A 27,574-nucleotide genomic window follows, 5' to 3' on the forward strand; every position below is an offset into this window, starting at 1 on the left:
TGTTCACCTGTTCCAAATACTACTTCCTCATCCACTGTAAAAGTATCTTCAATCTCAACGTGATCTGAAGAACCTGTTTGCTCTGGCTGTAGATGACTGAATTTGTGCTGTCTTTTACTCATTCCTGGCTATCATTTTTGGATAAAGAATAAGTTTGCAAAATTTCGGTTATTTCCCAGAAGATAGTAGGTCTTGTAGCTCTGATACCACTGTAATAATCTGAACTTAAATTTTATAATCAAAATGCTGAATGTATAGTTGAGAGGAATTTTGTCAAACAGTTCTTAGGCAACTTGGATATGCTCTGATACCAATGTAATAAACTTTACTGAATCTAACCACAGAGTTCAGATTTATGATTGGGTATTTTGTCAAACAGTTATCAAGTGATATTTACTTCAGCAATAAATATATGTTCAAAATAATAAATACCATTGTTTAGTGATTCAGAAACTAGGAGCTAGTGAGTGTAACCATTAATATTTCAAAGAGATTCATCCATGTAGACAGACTGATTCTTTGCATTTAACATTCATTCCACATGATGATAGTAAATCAGTCAACCTTCATTATACTCAGAGTACAATGGCAGCGTTATAGGCCAGAAGTTTAAACAATGCATAGGGAGGGAAAAAAGTGACAGACCCATAACTGATGTGCCATCTTGGATGTGTCAACTTGCAGGTCGTACAATAGTCGCCAAGGCTGAAGCTCGACTGCAACTCGACTGCTATACTCTCAGTGGCCACCCTAACTACCGGAGGAGTGTCTGCTAACCGTGTAGGAGGAGAGAGTCACTATGTGACCAAGTCTGCAAATGATGTGAGGCCCCTGTTGGAAACTTTTTGCGTAACAGCTAGGCGTGACCTTGTTATTCCTCCCGTTTTTGAGGCTGTGACCCAACAAAACTTCTAGTCCACGACTCCTGGCTATGCGTGACTCACTTCCACTCCAACTTTATGCTCTAATCTAACAAACAACATTGGCTACGACCATGGTAAGCTTAGTTCCTTACTCTCTTTCGATTCCTCACCAACAACATCCTAGCCCAAATGACCCTTGTATGATTTTCATCGTGCGACTTCCTGTGATGAAGAACTTCTGATTAAATATAATCTCCTGCCTTACTCAAAAAAAATCCATCAGAACTACTTAGCAAAACCAATGAAGAGTTGGTGTGATGTCCAACTTCTTCGGAAAACCAAACTTGAGGGATTTTCTCCTCATAGTTCAGATCAGTTACATTAAAGCAACCAGAACTTCAGAATATTTTGAGTTCATAAATTCTTGGTGTGAATCCCAATGCAAGGTCCCTTCTTTTATAACCTTGAAGCAAGGGAAAAAACATTGAAATAAGGGATGTGGGATAAAACAACAATTTCGTCCTGTAGTCACTTAAGTCACTTTATAAAGTAAATGACTTATAACATAAAGTAACTTTATCCTCACACTTTAATATAATAACTGGAATACTTAAGATAAAATCTCCGACGTGATTGGTAGGCATCCTGATAGTTAATGCCGTTAATCTATCCAGATGTGGAGATAGATTAACCTGGCGCCATAACACTAGTGCGGAGAAGGGGACATGACACAATCTCTCCCACTTCTATGGGAAGATTTCTCCATCTTATTACTGCTTGAATCAACAAGAGTCCGAGAGACTTAATGGCATGTAATTACACAAAGCTAAAAGAGGGCATTACTTTCATCGTGCTCTCTTATTTCAGGATAGATGTTACTTCTGCAACATGATCTTTAATTGCCAGTTTAATTTACGTAAAAACTTAAAAATTATTAGTTGGAGCAATAATTCCCATAAATGGAAGATTAGACATAACAATAACGTTCAATGCACCAACAATTTTCAGTAACCTAGGAGTTCATGACAGCTCGAAGTCTTTCCATGAATCATTATGAGCCTTTGAGAACAAGAATGAAACACACGTGCAGTTCAATGTCTCCAACATATATTTCACCTTACATGCACAAATAGTGAAAATGAAGCAGCGCAGTCTGCAAGCTATTTCCTTCTGTGAGTGTTCTATGCCAATATCTGACGTGATAAGGAACTCAAAGTTGGCAAAATTAAAACTGAGAACCTAACTGCAATTCTTTACACAATCAGCAGCTCAAAGTTTGCAAGACTGAATTTAAATACCTCTTGAACGGTAGCAGAACACTCAATTTTTTTTCCAGAAATGTCATCACATAAAAATTTTAATCAACACAAAATCTGAAAATAAACCTGCATGTTTTATTTGATGCAATTTGATTTACATCTAAGCTCAAAGTCTTAGAGTGCTTTTCAAACCTACAAAATCTTATTGCCTTGCCTAAAGATAACAGATTACAGAGAGCGCCCTCCAATATATAGGCGAGGGGCTCAGAGCAAAAGGTGGGATAAGTCCAACTTACTAAGGCCTTTTTCCACAACTAACTATCTGCAGTTGACTTATTTGACATTGCAAGCCCTATTGTATTTTGACTTGCAATGTGATGACATGTAATTACTAGTTACAACTCTGCAAGTGATATTATCACATGCAATTGCATCACTTTTCATTTTACATGTAATTTGTCAAAACAAAATTATATGTGCATAATTGAAAACTAAGTGAAGTGTCTAATAGGACACGGCACCTAATTGCATCACTCCTTGTTTAAGATATTCTTCATGTTTTCCATCCTTGTTACTGTTATCTTCTTTGCTAGTTCACACATGAAACTCCATACTTAACAATACATCAACTATTTTTCCAGACGGAATATTTATGTATGACATGCATGCATAGCACTCATAAAGAATTCTTGGTCTCTTTCACTAGAGATGAAAACAATCTCAAAGGCTTCCAATTTTTGGTCAAGCTTCTTGTATACTTAGAAATCACTATCGATAGGACCTGATCTGGAAAGTTGCATGAGAACGAGATGTGGTTTGAGTCTTATAATCTGCATAACATGTTCATGGTATAGGGATACATGATCAATGTCATTAGCTGCCTAAGACATGACAACATCTAAGGCAAGCAAATGATAAGCAAGTCGGATCTTAAAGTAGTGACTGCAAGACAAAATGCCAACAAACATGGAGAAGAAAAATGCCAAAGCACCAAAACAAATTCCCTAATATGTATTCAAATTTTTTTAATTGAAATACTAGGGCACAGGGGTAAAAGAGAATAAAAAGGAAAAACATTGACAAAACCCTTGTTCATTGAAAACATAGAGATTCAATGAAGTCTAGACTCTAAATGATCAATGCTTGAAAAAACGTGTAGAAGACATTAGATAAAAATGTAAAAAACCTAGCTCAAAAACAATGCAGAAATGAGAGGAGAAAAACAAGCTCGAAAAAAGATTAATTTATGTTTATAAGCTGTATGTACAGGCCAGAGGTCCGATACTGAACTCAGACTTGCAACTCAAACTTTGAGACCCGAAATTAAGGGAAAAACCAGTTTTGAGACAATGAAACTCAGCAAAAGCAGAGATCAAGGAATTGGGTTTGTCGATGAATGGCTAGGGGATGAAAATACACCTCGAAAAATGTGTCTGGAGCCTTAGGATGTCAAAATTTGGTGTGTTATATCTGATTTCGGCATGTCAAAAATCACAGACAGCAATGCTGTATATTTCCTCAAAGGTATGATCAATAATTTGTGTAAGGTTCTTGGTAGATAACACTGGTCATTTCGGACTTAAGTGATTCTCTACAAAAAATTGATGCATTATGTGATACAATGATGTTTGGTTTCTCTCCGTTAATAATTTGATTGTGTGAAGATTATAGCTACAGTCGGATTGATTTAATTGTAAGATACAATGTTGACATAATATATCATATATATAATATTATAAATAAATAATATTATATATATATATATATATATATATATATATATATATATATACATTTATAATTTTATATTATATATAATACATATGTTATATTGTATTGTTAATACATATTAACTAATAATGATTAATCATAGAGACACGTCTCCTACTCTTATATTTATAAGAGATTGGGATATGCATTTGGAACATATCTATAACAATGGCAATATAATTACATTTGCAGAAACAGATCCATGTTACTTAACATGGTGTTAGAGCTGGAATGCAAATGTGAGAGAGAATAGAAATGATATGAAGAAAAATTCATAGAAAGGAGGAATTGAATTATACATGGTTGGCATTGAACATTCTATAATATATTAGAAAGAGGGAAATATATAGATTATCTTGGATCTCCCTGAGTATACACAACACGAGGGAGAACACACAAGAGATTGAACGTTGCAGTCAAGAGCCAACATCCGAATCATTACAAACACCAGAGACACAATGTGTCCAAATCAACATATTCAACCAAAAAGAGGGTTCACGATAATCTGCAACACAAATCATCGCAAGCTGTAACGTGCCAAATAGAGAAGGGTTTTTGACATCCAGTATCAATTGGAGATTATCAATCTCCACCCTCGATGTATACCTTGTAGTTCGGGAGAATTCAGGGAGTAAAGACATCGAATAAATAGAATAAGAAAGGAACACCGAACACTTAGAGAAGGAAAATAGACGTCAACTTCCCTGAGAATCAAGGGGAGGAATGCACAAAATAGAAAATCGAAGTCTTTCCATCCAGTTGAGGTACCCCATGGACATACACAGTGAATGGAGATCACATCAGGCCTTCAAATATCGTATTAAGGGTAACATTTCATGATAGACAGCAAGGCAACATTCGCAAATGCATGGAATTGTTTCATGTGTAAGCCTATGAATACATCACCACTAGAATGATTGCTCAGAGTAGTCCAATGTCTCTGAAGTCCACAATATTAATATTCATGTATCACTGATTACGGGATTTTTTGTTTGGAGTATTGAGCAGCATCATCCTCCTCATCAGATTTTTTTTTTATACATGGATACTACCTGGAGATACACCTAAAATCATGCACTGGAAATTGATCAGAATTAAACTCAACCATTCATAAGACTTCAGTTCCCCTTAAAACATAGGAAAAGGGCACCCATGCAATTGAAGCAATAAGGATAAAGTGGCCATCAGACCCCACGGATAAACTAAGAATGTAATATTATACATCTACCAAAATGGGGGAAAATAGACGTTAATGATTGTGTCTTCAATTGTACACATGTAAATATTATTCAAATTTATATTTGAACACCATTTTCAAGAAGCGATTATCACGTTGGGAAAGTATTGGATCAAAGAGACCACCCATTCAAATAAGTAAAAATGCATGATTGCTATGTGGAACAATGAATGCATTCTGAGAGGAATATGACCAAAGGTTGAACATCTTTAAAACAATGATTCATGATTAAAATCCATAGAGGGCTTTCAAATCTAATTTCTAATTGGAAGCTTTGGAGCAAATTGAAGAAGATCGCAAAGAGGGACATTATAGTTCCATTGACAAACTTTCAAAAAAATTCAACATCCAGAGCTAGAATTTGATACTAAAATCTAGAGCCAGAATTTGACGCTAAAATCAAACTTATGGCACATTCAAAATTTGTTATTGATGATCATTAACATAAGATAGAGACTAATCAAATTTACAAATAATTATATAGGAGTTGACAATGGATATCATATGAGACTGTAGCCATATACCAAAAAGGGAGGCATTTGGGTTTAATGAATGCTAGAGGTGTCAAGGATATGGTATGGTAGAAGTGACTAATATCTACGTTGCATACCAAAACAAAATACATCCATTAGTCAATATGGTCACTGAGAGAATGAGAATCGGTACAATAATATATGGAGAATGTTAACAAGATGAGATTACTGGATAGCATGTTATATTTATCTCTTCCTTTATCATTTTGACCCACTTCATTAAATGATTGCCTATTCAATGTTAATGGTTTCATGTTATCTATTGCAGGACTAAAATAACATTTCCTGATCAGCTAATGATCATCCAATCGAGACTTAACTATTAGTGCCAACTCTTCTGCTAGCTAGCTTCTCTAAATTGACTTCATATTTTCTATTGCTTTCCAATGCATAACTAGGGGCTTGCTGCTTAGTATGCTTTGGTGAGTTAGAAAATACCGATTCCTGTTCTAGCTTCTCCCTTTGCATATCCTGCTGGCTAGAATAACACAAAAGGTTTGAAATAAGATACACATTCCAAATTATTTAACTTGGGGCTAAAACCAAAATTTACTAGTATCAAACTATCCTTCCTTGTGTAGCTTGGAGAGGGGAGACAATCTCTACATTGAGAAAACTGATGGTCTAAGCGATGGTCAATAACATGGCCTATGAAGGCCTCATAATCTATCATAGAAGTATATAAGATTGCATTCAAGAAAGAAAGATATATATGTGAGTAGTCATGGGATTGAATAGTGATTGAAAACTCCATAAAATGGAATAAGTGGAAATTTTACATTGTGGGGGGAATAATAACCAATGTTTCATTCCCACTGGTTGACAAATGCTTATATGAAGACGTTTTCTAATTTGTTACATATGGATCCTCATTGGAGCAACTTGTATCAACGATGCTAATGTATAGATAAGTATTTTTTATTTTTGAGTATCACATTAATCTATTCACTGTATTCTCTTTAATTTTTATGCTTATCATAAAGAGTTATTTGCCTTGATCTTTTCCTTTATGTTGAGGATATTCTTACAGGAAAAGAAGGTTGGTACTTTACATATGCTACCTAATATTGTGAAGACTCAATCTAATGATAGTAGCTCCAAAGACCCAGATGATCAAGATGGATAAAATGAGGCTTTTGAAGCAAACATCTTTGATGATTGAGATTATAAGATTCTTCTACATTAAGAGGGAGTATGAGACTTCTTCTAAAGCAACACAAGAGCTTAGAAGATTGATACTCAGAGGGAGTCTAGAAATACATTTGTGTGACTGCATGATTTTGATGGTCCTACTCCTATATATATCACGAGGAAGTGATGAATTATCACTAGAAAATTAGATATCATATTCAGAGTGAGTTTGACAAGAATCCTTGGGGAAGAGAGCCTTTAAGGGAGTAACTACTAGATCTGAGTTAACAGGATCATTGTTCAGAGGGAGAATTTTGGAGGTGCAATCCTTTGTAAATGATATCTTCTCTATGAGGAGAAGTTCTAAGTAAAATTTATTGTAATGTATTCTTCTCTATGAGATAGAATTGAGGTGAAAGCCTTTGTACCACCCTTTGACTTGGTTCATGGTGGTCTCTATTTCACATATGATATGTAATGAAAGGTGACGATCTTTCATTGATATATATAAACAGAAGGTAACCATTGTAAGGTGACAATCTTATAAATGGTAGACCTGTTATCATGACAAACTTCATTAAGTTGTCCCAGAGTGCTGGAAGTTGTGATAACGAACGTATCAACCAGAAGGTAACTATTGTAAAGTGACAACCTTATCAATAGTTGACCTATCTTCTAACATCAAAATGTGTTGGAGCAAAGTGTTATCATGGTTCTTTGGGCCGGATTTTGCCAGACACCTTGATAACCAACTTATGATGGTTCTTCGGGCGAGATTTTGCCAAATACCTTGATAGTCAACTCATCATGGTTCTTCGGGCCGGATTTTGCTGGACACCATGAAAATCAATTTGTTATGGTTCTTCAGGCCAGATCTTGCCAGACACCATAACCTCAATTTATCATAGACCACACTTAAGGTGGTGTTCAAATCTTCTATTTTATTTGCTTTAATTGTTCAAATTCCATGTGTAATATATGTTAATATATATATATGTGCACGTGTTGATGGATTTATGTTGATATCTTTTAATATGTCATTCCAAGAATATCACATTAAGATGATATATCTCCATATGCTTGAGAACATAATGTGTTCCATAACAAATCCTCCCTAGCTAAGAGGGAGTGTTAAGATTATAGCTATAGTTGGATTGATTTAATTGTAAGATACAATGTTGACATAATATATCATATATATAATATTTTAAATATATTATATTATATATATATGTGTATATCTATTATATTATCTATATATAATATATTATACATATATATTATATATAATACATATGATATATTGTATTGTTAATATATATCAACTAATAATGATTAATCATAGACATGTCTCTTCATGAGACATGTCTCCTACTTTAATATTTATAAGAGATTAGGATCTGCATTTGGAACATATTTATAACAATGACAATATAATTACATTTGCAGAAACCAATCCATGTTACTTAACAGATTGAACACTTAAGAATCACACCGTTGTTGGCAAACGTTTTGTCACATAGTTGTTGGCACACATTTTGTTGAACTCAATTTTGTAATGCTGATTTTTAGGCTTCTTCAAAAAATCACATGCTCCCATACATTTTCTTGGCCAAAAGCGAAGTGAGCATTGACTTTAGTGATGCTCTCAACCATTCTTTACCACAAATGTTGCATTTCCATTTCCTTGTGCCACCACCTGATGGCAATGAGGCTGTTATTCTTGTAACATTGTTTGAGAGTAGATTTGGGATCATAAGGAACTCTAGCCCACTCTGTCCAAAAGTGTGGAGGGACAATTAGTAGTAGGTGGACTTGGTGGTGCATTGCCAATGAAACTAGTTTGCCCTTGCGGATTTGACCCATGCTCACCCTCGTCATTGGTGTCATCATCATGGTCAAGTTCATAATCTGATTGACTGGCACTATTACTATAAGAATGAGTTTCCATCTCATCATCACTCATTTCATGACTTTGGGAGCTTATTTTGATACTGCATCTCACCAAATGAAAATAAAATTAGTAAACATAATCTCAGCCTACGCCTTGTTTATTTAATTTAGAAAATGAAGCAAGAAGAATTTAGAAATGAAATAAGAATAAGAAATTGAAACAACAAGAAATGTAAAACAAAAATCTAAGAACTTAATTTAAAAAATAAAAATGAACATTGATCTGAAAATAACAAAATAAAATAGAAAATCGGTTAGAAACCCTACGTTTTACTTGAAGATTCTCTTCAACAAGGTGAATAATCTTCCTTTGCTTCTTCTTGCTTCTTGTAACTTCTCTTTTACTTGCAATCACTCTTTTCACTTCTACAATCACTGTTTTCTTAGTTCTTCAGTCTTTTTCTTGTGGTTGCAAACACAGAGAAATGAAAATGTGAATACAAATGAAGCTTGGAGGCCTTTTGAAGGAGAAAACAGTGGATTGGCCCCATATACCCCTAGAATTTTATAAGAACCAAAAAATACATTAAAAATGTGTGTTTCTCTTTTTAAATTTACTTTTTCATCTTTTTGTGATAGTGTTGAAATGCTTGAGGGATGTGTGCCCGTCAGCGTTCTGGAATGCCGGAACATCCTTGCATTTTCAGTGGTGTGTTCATTTCGCGGTGGTCTTGATGTGCCCCCATTCCGGGAACGCCAAGGAATTTGGTGGGGGGTGGGTGACCGTATCCCTGGGGTTTACCCATAGGGTTTTGTAAGAACCATAAAATGCATTAAAAATGTGCGTTTCTCTTATTAAATTTACTTTTTTATCTTGTCGTGATAGCGCCGAAATGCTCAAGGGATGTTGTGTGCCCCTCAATGTTTTGAAAAACTGGAACGTTCTTGCATTTTCAGTGGTGTGCTCATTTCGTGGTGGCCTTGATGGGCCTCCATTCCGGGAACGCCAAGGAATTTGGCGGGGGTGGGGGACCGTATCCTTGGGGTTTACTGGTAGTAACACAATGTGTTCTTTCATTTGATTGAAAAAAAATGATGTTTTATACTCTCATCCACAGATTTGTATAATTATTGACCCAGACCATGTACATTGTAAACCTTAGGAGTATCATCCATGACATGAATATACAAAGATAGATACGGGGGACAACCTAAGTGATTGAATCTAGTGAACTTATATTGGCCTCATTGTTAGCATTGAATCTAATAGAATTATGTAATTACCAACTCATTGTTCCACACATTATAAAACAATTCTACTTAGAATATAGAACATTATGTTATGTAATTTTGTTGGCTTTTATTTAGACTTTTGTTTCAGAAGACTTTTTTGCTGTGTTTTTGGTTTCTATCCTAGACTTCAGTGGATCTGTATGGCATGTTTACTTCTTTGAAGAGTCTAGTCCAGATTCGTACAAAACAATTACTTGTAGCATACATCAACTGCAAATGTTTTTGTTCGAATTTTCTCAAACATGCTTCCTTCCTGGTCCTTGAGAGCCTCTTAACCTTGAATGGATTTTGTTCTTTTGGATACCTATTATTATTTTCCTAAATCTAAAATTTGAGTTTATTGTCATGCATGGACTTTTATCTGAAACAGATCTAGTTCATTTATTCATTCAATCCATGACCATGAAACGTTTTTCTAATCTCTTGCAGTTAATTGTAAATATTGCTGGACTTCTTTTTAGTGGGAAATTATTACAGCCGATATGGGGCGCAAAGGAGTTCTTGAAGTTTATTGCTGTTATTAACTTTTTTGCATCATTCAGCACATTTATTCTTGGAGTCCTTTTGTTTTACATGACAGGAAGGGAGCATTTTCTGTAAGTACTTCCATTTCATTTGCTATAAATAGTTAAATGTTCCACGAATCAATTATTTATAGATTGTGTTACATCACTGAAATTTAAATGAAATTCAGTTGTGCATGTAAAATAATTGAAATTAATTTCACTCTCATCTTTAAAATGGCTATTGCTTACCATATTGATAGTAAAGGTTAAATTATATGAGGTCTGGATGTTGTTGAAGTAAAGCCCTGGAATAATAATCACGTCAAGTGTTTGGTCATGAGAAAGAGCAAGCAATAACATTTTTGTGTGTGTTTCATTAACATTGTTTGTTGTTTAAGCTATTTTTCTGAATAATAAGTTACTTAATAGACACAACATTGTGTCATGAATTTCTTTCTTGAACTGCTATAACTAGTTCTCTATAATTGCATGGAGATTGATAGAAAATGAAAATTAGTAACAAAAAGACAATGTAGTAGATTAAGTAATTTAATGATACAAGATTATCCCATGGTGAAGATAAGACGAATGCAATACAGTTTATTAAGTCTACTTTCTAGATTGCAACACTCAGTGCAACCAAAATTTCGACAAGACTAATGATTATGTTGTTAGAGATAATATTTCCTAAAATGCAGTATACAATAGCCATCTAAGGGCCAAAACTATTCTAAAATCAGCCAATAAAGCTATGTCCAGAGAAAATATATCAGAATACATTAATTTTATTGCCAAATAGGATTTTATAATAAGAATTGCAACATGGAAGCTTCTTGGCTCTCTCTAAAATACCATTGACAATGTTCTAATTTGGTATGATATATCTTCCAATGCTATGGGATATATCATAGAACTTTGTAGATGATAGCCATTCCCCTTTCTTAAAGGTTAAACTATTCCATACACATTCCTTTTCTAACCATGTCCAACAATAATAAAAAGGCGTCGAGGCAAAATATTTTTGATTCCTTAAGTTTTTTGTTTTTAAACGAGTTGTAGGAGACCCAGATAATTAATGGTGGTAGCTCTTCAAATAAGGTTTTAATAATCCCATATGAATGGTAGTAGCACATGATTGGACTCTTTTTTTTAAGGAGGGGTAGACGTTTTGACCTAGAGCTATGAACCAGTGAGGCCACAATGGGGGACCTCATCCCCGTTAGATTTGAACCTTGATGGCAAGGATAACAACTCAACAACTTAACCATCACAACATGCCACTATTGGCAGCACTGGTTGCACTTTATATGAACAAATGTATCCGGATTTCCCAATAAAATCATCCGTTATTTGAGCTACTTTGTGCAAATGATTCATTTCTTTGGAATTTAATATGCTCTACTTAGGTTTTTAGGACTATAATAAACACTAGGGCAACAAGCTTTAAGACCATTAAAACTTGCTCCATGAACCATAAAAGAAGTTGCCAGTGATTATAGCCTTCATTTTTTGGAAACCATATTAAAAGCTGACAATGATGCTATTTCAAGTTTTTCAAGAGGTTTCTAGACCTAGTATTTGTTGGTTTTGTCTAAAAAGATAACTTAGTAGGATAAAGTGTTGTATTTTGTCAACATAGAGTTGTTCTATTGGATTATCCTATCACTATGCATTTAATTAGTATACTGAAGCTTAGAATCGACCCATGCAGACTGTGTAATGTAATAATTTTGACAAGAATAATCATAGAATATACTGATCTACATTAATATTTGCCAAGTTGAACCATCCACCAGTTGTGATGATAATCAGTGTATCCTAACTTATGTTTTGCAAGAACATCCTGAAATCGTTCTAACCCTTGACTGTGAATTTAAACATATCAAATTTGTTTTTGTGGCTTTATTAAATGATTATACACACCAAATTTCTGAATACACACGTCTGATAGCTGTAGTACGACCCTGTTCTGTTCTTACTGTACAGTGTACTATCCCTCGTGTAGGGTCTGACTCCATACAACATGTGTGCTGACTCTTGTTTGGGTTCTTTGTATGGTCTGCTGTTGAAAGCTTCTAAGTGCAGATCATTCCTTGCTCCACTGTACGACCTATGTTCTTTGTATGTCCTTTGCTCTTCTCCATCCTATGACACCTATTCTTTTTGACCGTACTGCTTCTGCTCCTCTCCACTTTACAATCTCTTTCCTTCGAGTATTGCCTTGTCTATAGGTGTACGATCCAATATGCTTCTTGTTGCTTCGTATGACCCCCTCTTCACTCTATTTTGTGACTACATACTGTCCAAATTTGTACATCTTGTCATTTGCCTTGGATTTTTCTAAGAATGTGACTAGCTTCACAAGTAATTTATAAGTGCCTCTTTTTTGTGTTGGGGTTAGATTTTTTATAAAGCATTTTGTTTAATGATGAATACTCTATTTTTATTATCATAGCAATCCTATATGCTATGATGCACTTTCTTTCATAGGTTTGGCATTGGATGACAAGAGAGCACCTAGAGCACGTCATATGTTATAGGATTGCCAGGATATCCTTAAGCCACTTAAGGATATCATTTAACACATGCAAAATCAACAGAAGATGTATTCAAATCATCATAGGATGGAGAGGTTATTTGTGGCTGGGGAGATTGTTTTCCTATGTCTTCAGCCCTATAGGCAGAGTGCACTTACTACGTGTGGTGCAGAGTAACTCAAGCTGAGATTTTATGGATGACAAAATGTAGTGAGGAAGATTAGAGAGGTGGCCTACAAGGTTGAATTGCCTTTTGAAAGAAAGGATTTCTTGTATCATGCTTCCTAAAGTCCTTGGGAAAACATATCATACCTTCACTTGAGTTACCTCCATTGGATGAGGAGAAGAGATTAATTTTGGTTCTTGATGAGATTTTGTAGACGAGAGAGTATTTGCTACACTGGAGTGATTTCCGTGTTGAGGATGCCACCTGAGAAGGTGAGGCTATATTGCAGCACCCAACCAATTGCTTGTGGGCAAGCAACTCCGAGAGGGGAGGAACGTCATGTCCCCTCATTAGACTGCGTAGCAAATATCTAGAGGTTGGCCTATCATCTGAGTTCTTGTGGGTCAATGGGATGGTTAGGGGACTCACTTTGAGGTTGATAGTTGCAGGGGTTCTTGGAATCATTTTGAGTGCTTCCATGACAGTAGCATCACTTGGGGGACCACAAAGTAGAAAAGGGATCTCTGGAGAGGTTTCCAATGTTTGAATGAGGTTCCTAAATTTTAGGGTAAGTTACTAAAATCGAGGAGGAATTGCTAGTCATCTTATACGGGTTCGGTTAGCAACAATGATCATAGCACTTCAGACGATATTCCAATTTGAGCTTTGTATCTCTATTATATCTAAGTTACCAGATTTGCTTAGCAGACCTGGAATAGGCGGTTTGGTTTGGTGTGAATTTGTATTTGGTTCAGATTCGTCTGAAATTTTCTGTAGGGCTATCAAATTCTCTACACATCCGCCCAATGGAACCTTAGACGATGTTTAGGTGAATTTGAGGACTTTGATAATTGCCGCACTAGCCCGGGAGGAGTTCTGACCAATTTAGAACAAATTAACATAATTTTCCAAATTCAAAGATTCACATATCTCCTTATTGAATTATAATCACAACTTGTTTGTGATCATTCTATGTCCTTGATCAATATTGATCTTGAAATACCCATAATCAATGTTGAATAGTGCAATTATTTATGTTCTTCAATAGTTTAGAAATAATCTTTAGTGGCAAAGTACAGTGTGATGGACCAATGTAAGAAGCGCACCAAAACATATGGTTTGGAATAATTCATTCCCAACTGTAGTCCTTTGTTTACAACCCTGCTTTTTTTTCTATTTTGAGGTAATAAGATCTTTTCATCAGCTAGAGAATATGATATTTCCTCTGGGTATTTCTCAACAGGATCTTTATAAATTGTAATATAATAATCATAATAATAATTAAGTCCACAGGCTTTTATAGTGGCAGGAAATGTATTGGCAAGCATTTATAGTTCTGATAAAAAATTGTGCTCATCTTCATTTCTACTAGTTGAAATATCTACTCTATCTGTTGCAAAAATGGAAATATGAATTTCAAAAAAATTTGAATATTTCTTTTTACATTCGGTCTGTCTAATATTCTAAATCCTTAGTGTAGGTACCTGAGCATGAGTCGAGCAGCACACAAATTCTGTAATGACACCGTTAATTTGCATAAGCTTTGATTTGGGGTTGGCATTGGTGCTGTGATGAGACTTGTAAGTTGTAACAGGGTAAATAATATGCTAACGTGGGATTCCTTAAGAATGTAAAGGATCGATAATATAATGCCCGACAAATATAAACTCCTCTTCAAATATATGCCATGCAGGATTAATAAACTTTTCGATAAATAAATCAATATTCAGTTGCTCGAAATAATTGTTTCGGCAGACTATGGAAACACGGTATACAAATTATCAATCAAATTCCAATTATTAGTCTTTTGTGGTGATACTTAGCTCTGTATATATATATATATATATATATCTTGTTACGAGGAACCCAAAATGAACCCAAACCCATTCCAAATTTTTTTTTGACAAATTTTGAATCCAAATCTCGAACCGGCATCCATACCAGAATCCAAGCAGGGAATTTAGCTTTTTATTAATAAATAGAGAAATACATTAATATTCTCTAAGTCATGATTTTGATAAAATGATAATGAAGTGATATTATAGTCAATTTATGAAGGAATATATTAAAATGAGTCCTTCACCCTCTTACCTAGGGAATATAACATATAATATTATAATAAAAGAGCAGGCACTTAAAAAAATGTTGCCATACCCCTTGGAGTTCGAATTCTCGAAGTTTCCATATATTTTATCAACACGAATTGAACATGAAGGGAAAAAACCCTAGAATGGTCGAACTAGCAATGGAGAGAATTAAAAAAGAAAGTTGGCTCTCATTTTTGGCATCCAGGATTCAATTTATCATTGTGGGAAGACTCAGAGCTCTACAAATGATTATTTGCAGCATATCTAGAGCTTAAGGATGACGATTCCTAATCTCAGTGAGTGGGATGTATCCCCCCCAAGCTCACCTGGTGTTTATGGTTTACATATTGGAGGAATTGTGAACAGTTTTAGCTGAATAGGCAGATTTCCTTGTGATCTCAGGCAAGGACAGAAGATAATTACATACGCTGCAGATCTGGAATGTTATAATTTGTTGTGAAACTAACCAGGAAGATTGTTTGCTAGTTGTATATCTCCAGAAGTGACCTTTTCCAGCTGAGGATTGGACAGTAGCATCAGTACATCAGATTGGTTATATCAGAGGGGCAAAAGTTGTTGTAAGATAGCCGATTGGGCACCTTAGTAGAGTCTCCAGACGTGTAAACTTCCTCAGCTGGTCATACACCTTGCCATGAAGTTGACATCAGCTCCTGAGGTTTTCCGGAATTGTAAACTAATAAAGTGTCCAGTATTTGAGATTAAGTTGATTTCTGCAGAAAAACTGCATGGAATGGTTTTCATAGTTTCTCTCATGAGTAGTTAGGGTCCGTTTGGTTCCTGGAAGATGGCAGGAATTGGCTATTTCAAAATCCAGGTTTGAAATTTTTTTTGTTTGTTTCAAAATTGGCAAAATGGAATTAGCATACAGGACTTCCAATTTTGCCTCAAAACCAGGTTTCCCAACTTCCTAATAGCAAGTAGGAATTGGAAATCAAAACCTGGTTATGTTTTTTTAAGGAGTGTAAAAACAATAGATTGGACTACTTTTTGAAATTTGGCTTCAACTCCAAGCTTACACATAAAAATGTGTCTTCACATGCATCTTCCAAGTGAAACAAATGGTTTAGGTAAAATCCCAAAAAATCGGAATGAAGATTTGCAAAACCTTGATTTGGCTAAACCAAGGTTTGTAGAAATCCAGGTTTTTTAAATTCCATGAACCAAATGGACCCTTAAAGAAGATTGAATTTGTTCTCAAAATTGTCTATTCATTCTTGGTTGGAATTTTAGTTTAGTCTGCTGCTGCACTTTCCAGAATCATTGACAAACAAAAAATCAGAAAAAAAACATATTAAAAAACAAAAAAAATAAAAACCTACAAAAGACCAAAAGTAATACCCTTATTCATTGTCAAAGGCTTTTATTAACAAACATCAATAATTGCTTCAAATACCTAGTTCGGATCTTTCAGTGGTATCAGAGTAGAGATTTTGGCAGCTTGTAGGGTTTGGTGTTCACTTCCATGCATCCGGGCAGAACTGTGATATACAGATACTATTCTCGCAGGAGATCTCAGGCACTGTTAGATTTGGGTACAGAAGAACCAATAAATAGGGTGATTTACGTGATGGTAATTGACAGGTCCAATCAGAGGATCCCGACCCTGAGTTGATGAGAATTTTAATTAGTACACAACTATTGATAGCACAAGAATAGCACAGATTACAAGATACCTGGATCAATTGGAGTTGGGTAGTCATAGGGACTGGCATGGTAGGCATGGGAGAGCAAGTAGGACAGTTTTAGTTGTTGGCAGTCATAGGAGCAGTAGTCCACTCTCATCAGATGATAGTGCATTTGGTTCTGCTAGACATGAGACAACACCTACACACACAGTTGACAGACCCTTACAGCTACACTTCCTTCCTAGAGAGGAGCAGGCACTAGTAGATCCCTTGGATGGTATGGGACTTCAGCATATAGTGATGGCAGCTACATATGAGTGACATGCTTTACCTCAGTATGTTAGAGATCCATTCCACTGCCCAAAAATTTCTCAGTGCAGGGACGTGTTGAGGACTAGAGGAGATAAATGGCCCAGACAATAGAAGAATGGGGACCTTAATCATGCTACCAGTAAGCTTACGCTATCTCCATTCAATGGCAGTGGGAAGATGAGTGCATGGGCCTGGGTGCCCAAGTTGGGCATTTATTTGACACTTAAGCCTATGCTAGAGCAGGAGGCTATTCAGTTTGCAGGCTTGGAATTTCAGCATTGTATATAGAGTAAATATTTCTAAGAGTTGATAAATGTGTGTTTGCAACATTTTTTCTCATAAAGACAAAGTTCTTAGTTTTAAGCCCTCTCCAAATTGTAATAATTATGCTCTAGTTATAAGTGTTTTCAGTTGGTTATTAAACCAAGATCAAATTGTTTTTTCCTATGTTGAAGTTGCCTATCTTTTGGAGTTTTGGTATCAATTTGCAATAACTATTTCCTTTTGTAATTTGACAATATTTTTTTTATCATTTATCATTATGAATTTCTCAAAGTGTAACTTTTAGCTGTATAACTTCCATTTTCATTGTTTAAGCTTAAGTTTGATCTCTTTTACAAGTTTTCTAAAAGACATTATAATTTAATTGTAGGCATGGTGGATGCTGATTGGCAATTTCCATAAACATGGTTTTTGTGGCATGATTAGCAAAATTTTGCAAGATGCAATGCAATGATATGTAACTAATCATAAAAACATGGTTTTATTGCATGATTAGCAAAATATTGTGAGATACAATGCAATGATATGTAACTGATCTTATAAAATTTACTGTGAAAGCTTTTAAGCAATAGCATCTTTATCCCTTGAGAACAGACTGGTATTGTGTCTTTATAATGATTGTGCGAAGAGAGGCGCATGTGCTTCAAAAATAGCAAAGGCAGCTTATCCATGAATTGGTCATACAAAAATAGTTGTGATGGTGGCAAAGTACTAACCGATGGGTTGGACCACAGTTTACAGACTTGGACTCGAAGAGTGCTTGGTAAGCCCAAAATTTTCAACTCGACAAAAGCTTGAGAAAAATTGACATCTCGAAAGAGAAAATGCACAGTTTTATAGAAAAACTATGTGGGAAACACATTTTAACCAGCATTTTACCTATGTAGACATTTTTGCCCACATTTATAAACACAAGAGTTGAACTTGTGAAGACTTGCTTAACAAAAAAAATCCACAAATTGGAGAGTACTAGAAACGTTTGCAAACGATGGGTTGTACCATGGAAAATTTTGTTTGTGCTATACGTGCACACGAATTAGGCCAATGGAGTAAAGAATCTATGGTTAGTCTTGGGTGTTTCACATGAATTTGGCATAGTATAGGAAGATGCTTTTAGTTGGCTAAGATCAGCATAGGCCAAAATACCTGTAAATAAAAGAAGATAAGATGGCTGCAAAGAGAATTTAAATCTGTCAAGGAGTGTATTCAGACAATTAATGGTGGAATTGGGACTGATGGTTATGAGTTTTTCGCACTCAATCTAAAACCATGGTAACTAATATTATTGTTCAATGTCGACAAATGTTGCCCTCTAAACTTATCTTCCACCATGTTAAAATTACCTCTCAAAATCTTGGACACATGTTATAGGTTCTTGGCTATCAATTCCATAAAGGGCCCTAAGTTTGGGGCGCAAATCAGATGGATCAAAAACACTTGACCCTTTTTATTAAAGATATTCCAAGCAAGCCAATTGCAAGGAGATGAACCAGCAACGACAATCTTCTCATTCAATGGTTTATTAATTAAAATTAAAAACAGCAGAAGCCCTTCACCTTATTATTTTAGCTTTAGTTTTAATAACAACCAAACATACACTGCTATGCCCTTAATCCTATTGTGTTTATAGGTTTTGGGTGGATATATTGCAACTAACAATTTATGCAAATTTAGTCACAAAGTAGGATTACCAATGATAGCATGTGAGACAAATTCTCTCCTACCTTAAAGGGAAGGCTCCCACTTCTCACCATTCCTTGGAGAAACTCAAGGTAAGCAAGAAGTTAAGATATATTGTAAAGGGTTATTACTGATATTCTTTTATGTTATTTCAAGAAGGAATCCTCTTACTCATTGAGCGAGTAATGGGCAAGGTTAATCTCTATAACTACACTTCTATCTAATAGTTGGAAACAATGACATTGATACCAAACACTAGCTCACAGGCTGAATGAAAGTGTACCGGCTTAGATCTATGTCTAGTTTTTCGAATCTATAAGAAAAATCTCTACCATTGGGGCACAAAGACTTCCAAAACTAGATTATTTCTAAGCTATGATTCTAATAAATTGCACGAATACAAGATAGTAATATTATCCACAATCACAATTTCTAGTCTATATGATTGCAATTGTTCCAAATCATAGAGGCGAATCCAATTGCTTCTCATACTCACTATGTGCTAAAATACATACAAGATTAACGTGAATAAAAGACAATAAACTCAAATTACAGTCACAACTTCCAATTTGATTTTATGACATTTGTTTCCAAACCCAACTTCAAAACAAAATGCCCTCTTTGTATTCACTTTTCTTTCAAATTCAAACTACATAATCATAGTTATGCTTGCACAAGTTTGGCAGAGCTCTCTTGCATATAATCAAGATGATTTTAAAATGAGGGGTACTCCTTTAAATAGGCAAACGAGTAAGAGAAAAAAGGAGAAAAAGGTGGGAGAAACTCAACCATCTTGAATAAGTCAAACAAGAAAGAAGATTTATTGGATTACATGACTGAAGGTATGTGCAATTAGGTTACATGCAACATATCTTTTGAAAGTACAAAGTTGAAAACATAGATGAAGAAAATGTTGAGACTACTGAATCGATTGTGTAGATTATTAGCAAAGGCCTTGTTCTTGGTAATGCAATCGTAGAGGATCTCAGGATCATGTGTTCCTGTATTTCGTGCCATTGCATTCATCTTGATAACGGTGGTGTTACATCTTTTGAAGTTTTGACAGCCTTTGATTCTCTTTGATGAATCACCAATTGATATTTGAAAACTTGATGTAATCAAGCCTTTTCTCATTCCACAGTTGTTGTGAATTCTCCTTTATCAAATTTGCACATTCTGAATTTTTCGGCACTTTGAAGACCTTAATGATGTCTGGATGTGAACTCAGAACAATATTCCCATCAACATTTTTAACTGATTTTTTAATTTTTTCATAGTGATTTGTGCATTGTAATGCCCCGCCAGGGAACCTGAAAGGAGAAGACAAGTTAATACGAAGTTTGGTGAATACATTTTTTTGAAGTTCACTTAATCATAGATGTAAAGGTCCTAACAAGTTCCCCTAAACAATATTAGTTAGTTTCCTTCATACTTACTACTTAAGTTAATCCATATATTAGTGTTATGTCTCCTTATGATTTGATACATTAACCAGCCTAATATCCATTTACAAATAAGGAACTAATAGCCTAATCCTTGTAATCCTAGTTATCGAATTTCACATGTTGGAGTCCAGATCCGGATTCAGGTCTGATTTGGATTCGGATCCTCGCGTGGATCCGGGCAGGATGAAGGATCTTGTCCGGATCCTCAAGGATCCAATGTGGATCGGCGGCCAAGGAAGCAGTAAAAACAAAAAAAAGTGGACCCAACTCGGAATTAATTAATTTTTTTAAAACCCTAAAAATGACCCTTTAATTCATTATACAAGTTCATTTTCTCTCACACTTGCTCTCTATTTTGCTCTCTCATAGTTGCTAGTTTGATGTAAAGTGTTTGGTTTCGAAGGAGATCGGTTGTGCTAGTTTATAATCATGAAAATAGATCAATTATCAAGTAGACTAGATTCATAGATGCATACAATGAAATGATTTAGTTTTAGAATAATGTATATTTTGTTAAGTATAGTGGATCTTTGATAGACAAACAAGTACAAAAGAATGCTTGTAGAGAAGTTCTAATTTGAATTATGCAGAATATATTTGATTGTGACTTCAGCAATATATTTGATTGTCTTCCTCCTTCAGCAGTAGTCGTAGCACTAGATTGCTTGTAACAAATGAAATGATGTGGACAATAGTAAGTAATGTTTTCAATATGCTGATGCTGATTCTAGGTACTCGAATGCCAAGTAATCGATACTTTCCCTACGGCAGGTCATAGATATATATACAAAATGTAAAGGCATGACTCCGAAGAGTCATGTCTCTACGTGGCTCAAGGGCCACGTAGGGACATGCCTCTTTGGAGGCATGTCAATTTACATAACTGCTAAACTTGACTAATTTATGTTATGGCCCGATAATAAATCAGGGTCCGATAAGGGTTTAACACTTGATAGAAGCAAGGCACGATATGTATGAAACCCGATACAAAGCATGATACTGAAGTCTGCCGACAATATGAAGCCCGACCATTATGAAGTTAGTTAATAATATGATCTTTACACTACCGATAATCCATGAGGCATAACAGGGATGTAGGCATACGTGTATGTATACATATATTAACATGTATACATATATGTATGCTTGTATCTCTGTGATTCACAGAGAACAGTAGTAACTTTAGTGTATCAAGAAATTCATTTTTTGCTTCTTCTGACACTAAACATTAACACTCCCTCTTTAGCTAGGGAGAAGTAAAACATTAGTTAAGTCAGAATCATCATATAAGCAACACAATATGAACAGTAAATGATCTCTACTTGCACTTAAGCAATGTCTAGAGAAGTTTAAATAATCTCTACTTGCACTTAAGCAATGTCTAGAGAAGTACACATAATCTCTACTTGCACCTAAGCAATGTGTAGAGAAGCTCAAATAATCTCTACTTGCACTTAAGCAATGTCTAGAGAAGCCCAAATAATCTCTACTTGCACTTGAGCAATGTCTAGAGTAGCCCAAATAAAATTTATTATTTACAAGATCGTCACCTTATAAATAATTTTCTACAAATGAATATGTCCATGAAAGATCATCACCTTTCATTACATATCAAATACTATTAACCAATGGAGGCATAAACTCAAATGAAATAAATCTTTTATTTCAAAAATTTGTCATTACAATTAATCATACCAAGTCTTTCTCTAAAGTATTTCAGTTTCACTTTAGTTAGAGGCTTGGCAAGGATATCAGCCGTTTGATCATTTGTACATATGTTTTCCAATTGAATGACTCCTCGATTAACCATATCTCTGATGTAATGAAATGGAATTTCAATATATTTGGAGCGGTTGTGAAACACTGGATTAGAAGAAAGCTTAATACAACTTTGATTATCATAATAAATCATAGTGGACTTCAAAGGTCTTTTGAAGAGATTTGAAAGCAACTTTCGTAGCCAAATTGCTTCTCTAGCACCCAAGGAAGATGCAATGTACTCAACTTCGGTGGAACTCAATACTATTGAAGTTTGTTTCCGACTAGACCAGGAAATCATACCAAATCCAAGACTGAAACAATATCTTGAAGTACTCTTTCGCTCAATGGAACTTTCAGCCCAATTAGAATCTGAATATCCAAGTAGTTCAAGGTTGACTTTGTCATATTTGATTCCCATTCCAATAGTACCCTTTAGATATCTTAATGTGTATCTAGCAGCATGTAAATGTATTTTCTTAGGAGCACACATGAACTGACTCAAGGTGTGAGTTGCATAGCATATGTCCGGACGAGTATCGACCAAATACATTAGGGATCCAATAATTTGTCTGTAATAAGTAGGATCTGCAGCCTCAGATTTGTTCATATCATCTTTTTGTTTGTGTAGATTTATTTCCATAAGGGTAGCAGCCGGTTTAAATTCCATCATTCCAAACTTGGTTAAGATATCAATTGTATATTTTCCTTGGTTTAGTATAATACAGTTGTCTTGCTGCTAGATTTCTAATCCCAAAAACCAGTGAAGTAACCCTAAGTCCTTCATTTCAAATTCTGTTGTGAGTTCTTGCTTACATTTCTCTATGAGATGTTCCTCACTTGTAATTAGCAAATCATCAACATATAATACAAGAATAACCATATCATCACCTTCAGTTTTGAAGTATAGAGTAGGGTTAGCTTCATTTTTGGCATATCCCAATTTCAGTAGGTGATTATCTATTCTTTCATACCAGGCTCTGGGAGCTTGTTTAAGTCCATAAAGTGCTTTCTTTAATTTACAAACATGAGTCTTGCAGTCATAGGTATTGAAGCCTTCTGGTTGTTCAATGTAAACTTCTTCTTCAATCTTACCCTTGAAAAATGCTGTTTTGACATCCATTTGATGTACTTTCCATCCTTTGGATGCTGCAATAGCTAGGATTGTTCTGACTGAAGTGTACTTGGCAATAGGGGCAAAGGTTTCTTCATAATCAATACCTTCTTTTTGAGAGAAACCTCGGGCTACAAATCTTGCCTTGTATTTTCCGATACTACCATCTGCGGCATGTTTAATCTTGAACAAGCATTTGGAAGAAACAACTGATTTGTTCTTAGGTCTTGGTATAACATCCTATACATCATTTTTCAATATAGAGTTATAGTCCTCAATCATAGCTTCCTTCCATGATTGATGTGAAAGTGCTTCTTCAACATTAGTAGGTTCAGATTTTATGAGTTCAGATAGTAATGCAACATAACAAGATTGATTTTTGGTCCTTTTGCTTTCTTGAATTACTTCATCTGGTTCAACTTGATTTTCCGCTAACATTTTTCTAGCCCAAAGGGGTCTCTTCTTATTGATATTGTTAATGTTTTCAGGTTCTGTATGATTAAACATGGAAGAGAAGTCAGAATTATCCTCCCTCTCAATTTCTATAGGTTGATCTTCATCTTCTTCAAATATTACATCTTTGCTAATCTCAATTGTCCTTTTCCCAGGAATGTAGATCCTGTATCCCTTTGTAGTTTCACTATATCCAATGAATATTCCCTTTTTTCCGTAAGGCTCCAATTTGATTATTTTCTCTTTTGGTATGTAAAGATAGATTGGACATCCGAATATTCTCAAGTGGCTTAAATCTTGTTTAGTGCCTATAAATACTTCTTCTGGAGTGGTATTTTCTAATATGGAGTAAGGGCATCGCTTTTGAATGTAGACAGCAGTATTGGATGCTTCAGCCCAAAAAGAGTAGTGAAGATTTTAATCATGTAACATGGCTCTGGCTGATTCAACAATAGATCTATTTTTCCTTTCAGCCATTCCATTCTATTGAGGATTATAAAGTACAAAAAAACTCCCTCTTAATCCTAATAGAAATACATAAGTTTTTAAAGATATCAAATGTGTACTCACCTCCATTGTCAGACCTTAGGGTTTTGATTTTTTGACCTGATTGATTTTCAACTAAGGCTTTAAACTCTTTAAACTTGGATAAGACCTCATATGACTCCTTTTGTTTCACAAAATAGATCTAGGTTCTCCTAGAGTAATCATCAATGAAAATTATATAGAAAAGACATCCATTAAGAGAGGGAACTGACATAGGACCACAAAGATCTGTATAAATCAATTCAAGAATGGATTTAGATTTATGATCACTTTTCGGAAAGGAATGTTTAGTATTTTTACCTAAAGCACACCCTTTACAAATACTTGAATGATCTGCTTTCAGATTAGGTAGACCTTTTACAACTTTACCTATCGAGGAGAAGGTTTGAAAGTTAAGATGACCTAGTCTTCTATGCTAGATTTCGGAGGAATTTGACTTATCATTACTAAGGGTTAAGTTTAAATTAGGATTTTGATTATTACAAAGCTTATAAAGACTACCATCTTTGACTCCAATGGAGATGGCTTTCTTAATAGATGAGTTCTTAATCCAAGATAGAACTCTATCTTCTTGAAATGCAATTTTGTACCTTTGATCAGCAAGTCCGGAGATGGAGACAAGATTTCTTTTGATCTCTGGTACATATAGGACATTCTTGAGTTGAAGTGTGATTCCAAAATTCATTTGAATAGAACAAGAACCAATTCCTTTAATAGGGTGAGAGGAATTATCTCCAATAGTTACTTCTTCTGACTCATGTTTTGAGAAGGTTTCAAACTTATCCTTAAATCCGGTGATATGACGAGAAGCTCCACTATCTATGATCTAGGTATTGTGATTAATGCTTAATTCACTTGAGAGAGCTATGAGGAATGCATAATTTTCTTTATTTATTTTCTCATTATTTTCTTTTTTAACTTATGCTAAAGCTGCTTGAATTTTCTGTTTTTCTGGACATACATAATAGGAGTGACCAAGTTTATCACATTTAAAACATCTAACTTTGGACCAGTCACGTTGTTTGTGAGATTTGTGATTTTTGTTGAAATCCTTCTTGTTACTCTTAAACTTTCTTTTCTTATTTGATTTGGTGTATAATGCTTGGATGTCTCCCTCTTGATTTGAACTTAGACCTCTGGAAGCTAGTCTAGACTCCTCTTGAAAGCATCCATTCTTTAGTTGATCAAATTTTGGAAGTTCGGGTTGTGAACTTAAACCTCGTATGAAGGTTTCCCATGGCAAAGGAGGACCTCTAAGAGCAATCATGCTTAGTTCGTTATCATCCACTTGGCTTTGCATAGTTGCAATTTGATCTTTTAATTCAGTGATTCTTAGGAAGTAAGAGGTTATGGATTCTCCACTTTTCATCTTTATGTAAAGTAGATCTTGTTTTAAAGTTAATAATCTACTTGTATTGTTAATTTCAAATGTATTTTGAATGGAGGAGAACACTTCAAATGTAGTTTTAAGATTAGCTATAGATGGAAGTATATGATCCTTTACTGAATCTATGATGATTTTCATCGCTTTATTATTATGACTTTTCCATGTTACTTTCTTGAATTCATTTTCAGGCATGGGTAAATTTGATTCAATGTAATTTTCTAATTCCATCTCTCTTAGTGCTATTAATAATCTGATTTTCCAAGATGAGAAGTTTGATGCTCCATCTAGCCTATCTTCTATTCTTACGTGATTCACCGTTTTAATGGTTGATTTAAAACTTTGTTCCTTAACTTTTGAAATCAGTTTTAAATTATGCAGAGGAGTTCTAATTTGAATTATGCAGAATATATTTACTTATCTTTGACTATGACTTCAGCAATATATTTGATTGTCTTCCTCCTTCAGCAGTAATCGTAGCACTGGATTGCTTGTAACAAATGAAATGATGTGGACAACAGTAAGTAATGTTTTCAATATGCTGATGCTGATTGTGGGTACTAGAATGCCAAGTAATCAATACTTTGCTTGCGGCAGGTCATAGATATATATACAAAATGTAAAGGCATGACTCCAAAGAGTCATGTCAGTTTATGTAACTGCCAAACTTGACTAATTTATGTTATGGCCCGATAATAAATCAGGGTACGATAAGGGTTAACACTTGATAGAAGCGAGGCACGATATGTATGAAACTCGATACAAGGCATGATACTGAAGTCTTCCGACAATATGAAGCCCGACCATTATGAAGTCAGTTAATAATATGATCTTTACACTGCCGATAATCCATGAGGCATAACAAGTATGTAGGCATACGTGTATGTATACATATATGTATGCTTATATCTTTGTGATTCACAAAGAACAGTAGTAACTTCAGTGTATCAAGAAATTCATGTTTTGCTTCTTCTGACACTAAACATTAACATATTTCTCTTATTTTTTAGTATATACAATGCATATATATAATATAAATGCACGAATCATAATTTGGAAAAAAAGAATCCTGAATCCACAGATCCGATTCATGTGCCTGAATCGGATTCGTTTCACGAATTGGCAACTAAGCTTTTAATCAAATATATCTACTTAACATGCAATAAAGATACATGAAATAGATTTAAACCATCAACTGCTCATGTAAACCAAATCATAGATTGTTCATTTGATAACATTATGGTGAGTACATGGTTCTTTTATTCATCATACATTCATCTAAATACAAAGCAATATATCATGTCATGGCATCATCATAACTTTATTCATCCTTTAAAATAGTACAATATGTTCACATTTCAGTTTATTTCTTGATAACCTTTACCCTTTTTACATAGCTTTTCATTTTGTTGTCGGACTCTCAGTCTATCCCTTTTAAGCTTCTAGCTTGAGAAGTTGTCAATGCAATTATGTTCAAGTTCCTATCTAGATAGCCCCTAGGTGGCTCTCTTCTCATCAAACATCCTAAGGTTTCCCTTTTGAGTTCTTTTCGGGTTTTCCCTGCTCCACTTCCCCCTTATGCCTTCATGCGGGATTTTTGTTGTTCCATTGCATTAAACTCTTAGGTGATCTAGGATTGGGAGGGTTGATTGGTTGAGCAATTTCCCGATGAGAAGAAA

At 34.8% G+C, this 27,574-nt stretch overlaps 1 protein-coding gene across 2 annotated transcripts in view; it reads left to right on the forward strand.

Moving 5' to 3' along the window:
- Positions 1-27,574, forward strand: part of LOC149578103 (rhomboid-like protein 19) — a 179,506-nt gene that overhangs the window by 75,320 nt on the left and 76,612 nt on the right. For both annotated transcript variants that reach the window (XM_089827562.1, XM_089827563.1), the window contains exon 4: positions 10,409-10,575. In XM_089827562.1, the coding sequence (XP_089683688.1) occupies positions 10,409-10,575 (167 nt within the window). The remainder of the gene's footprint in view (positions 1-10,408; positions 10,576-27,574) is intronic.

Source organism: Cupressus sempervirens, chromosome 1, assembly GCF_028749045.1.
Source record: "Cupressus sempervirens isolate cs-2001-9-10 chromosome 1, ASM2874904v1, whole genome shotgun sequence".
NCBI classification, from domain to species: Eukaryota; Viridiplantae; Streptophyta; class Pinopsida; order Cupressales; family Cupressaceae; genus Cupressus; species Cupressus sempervirens.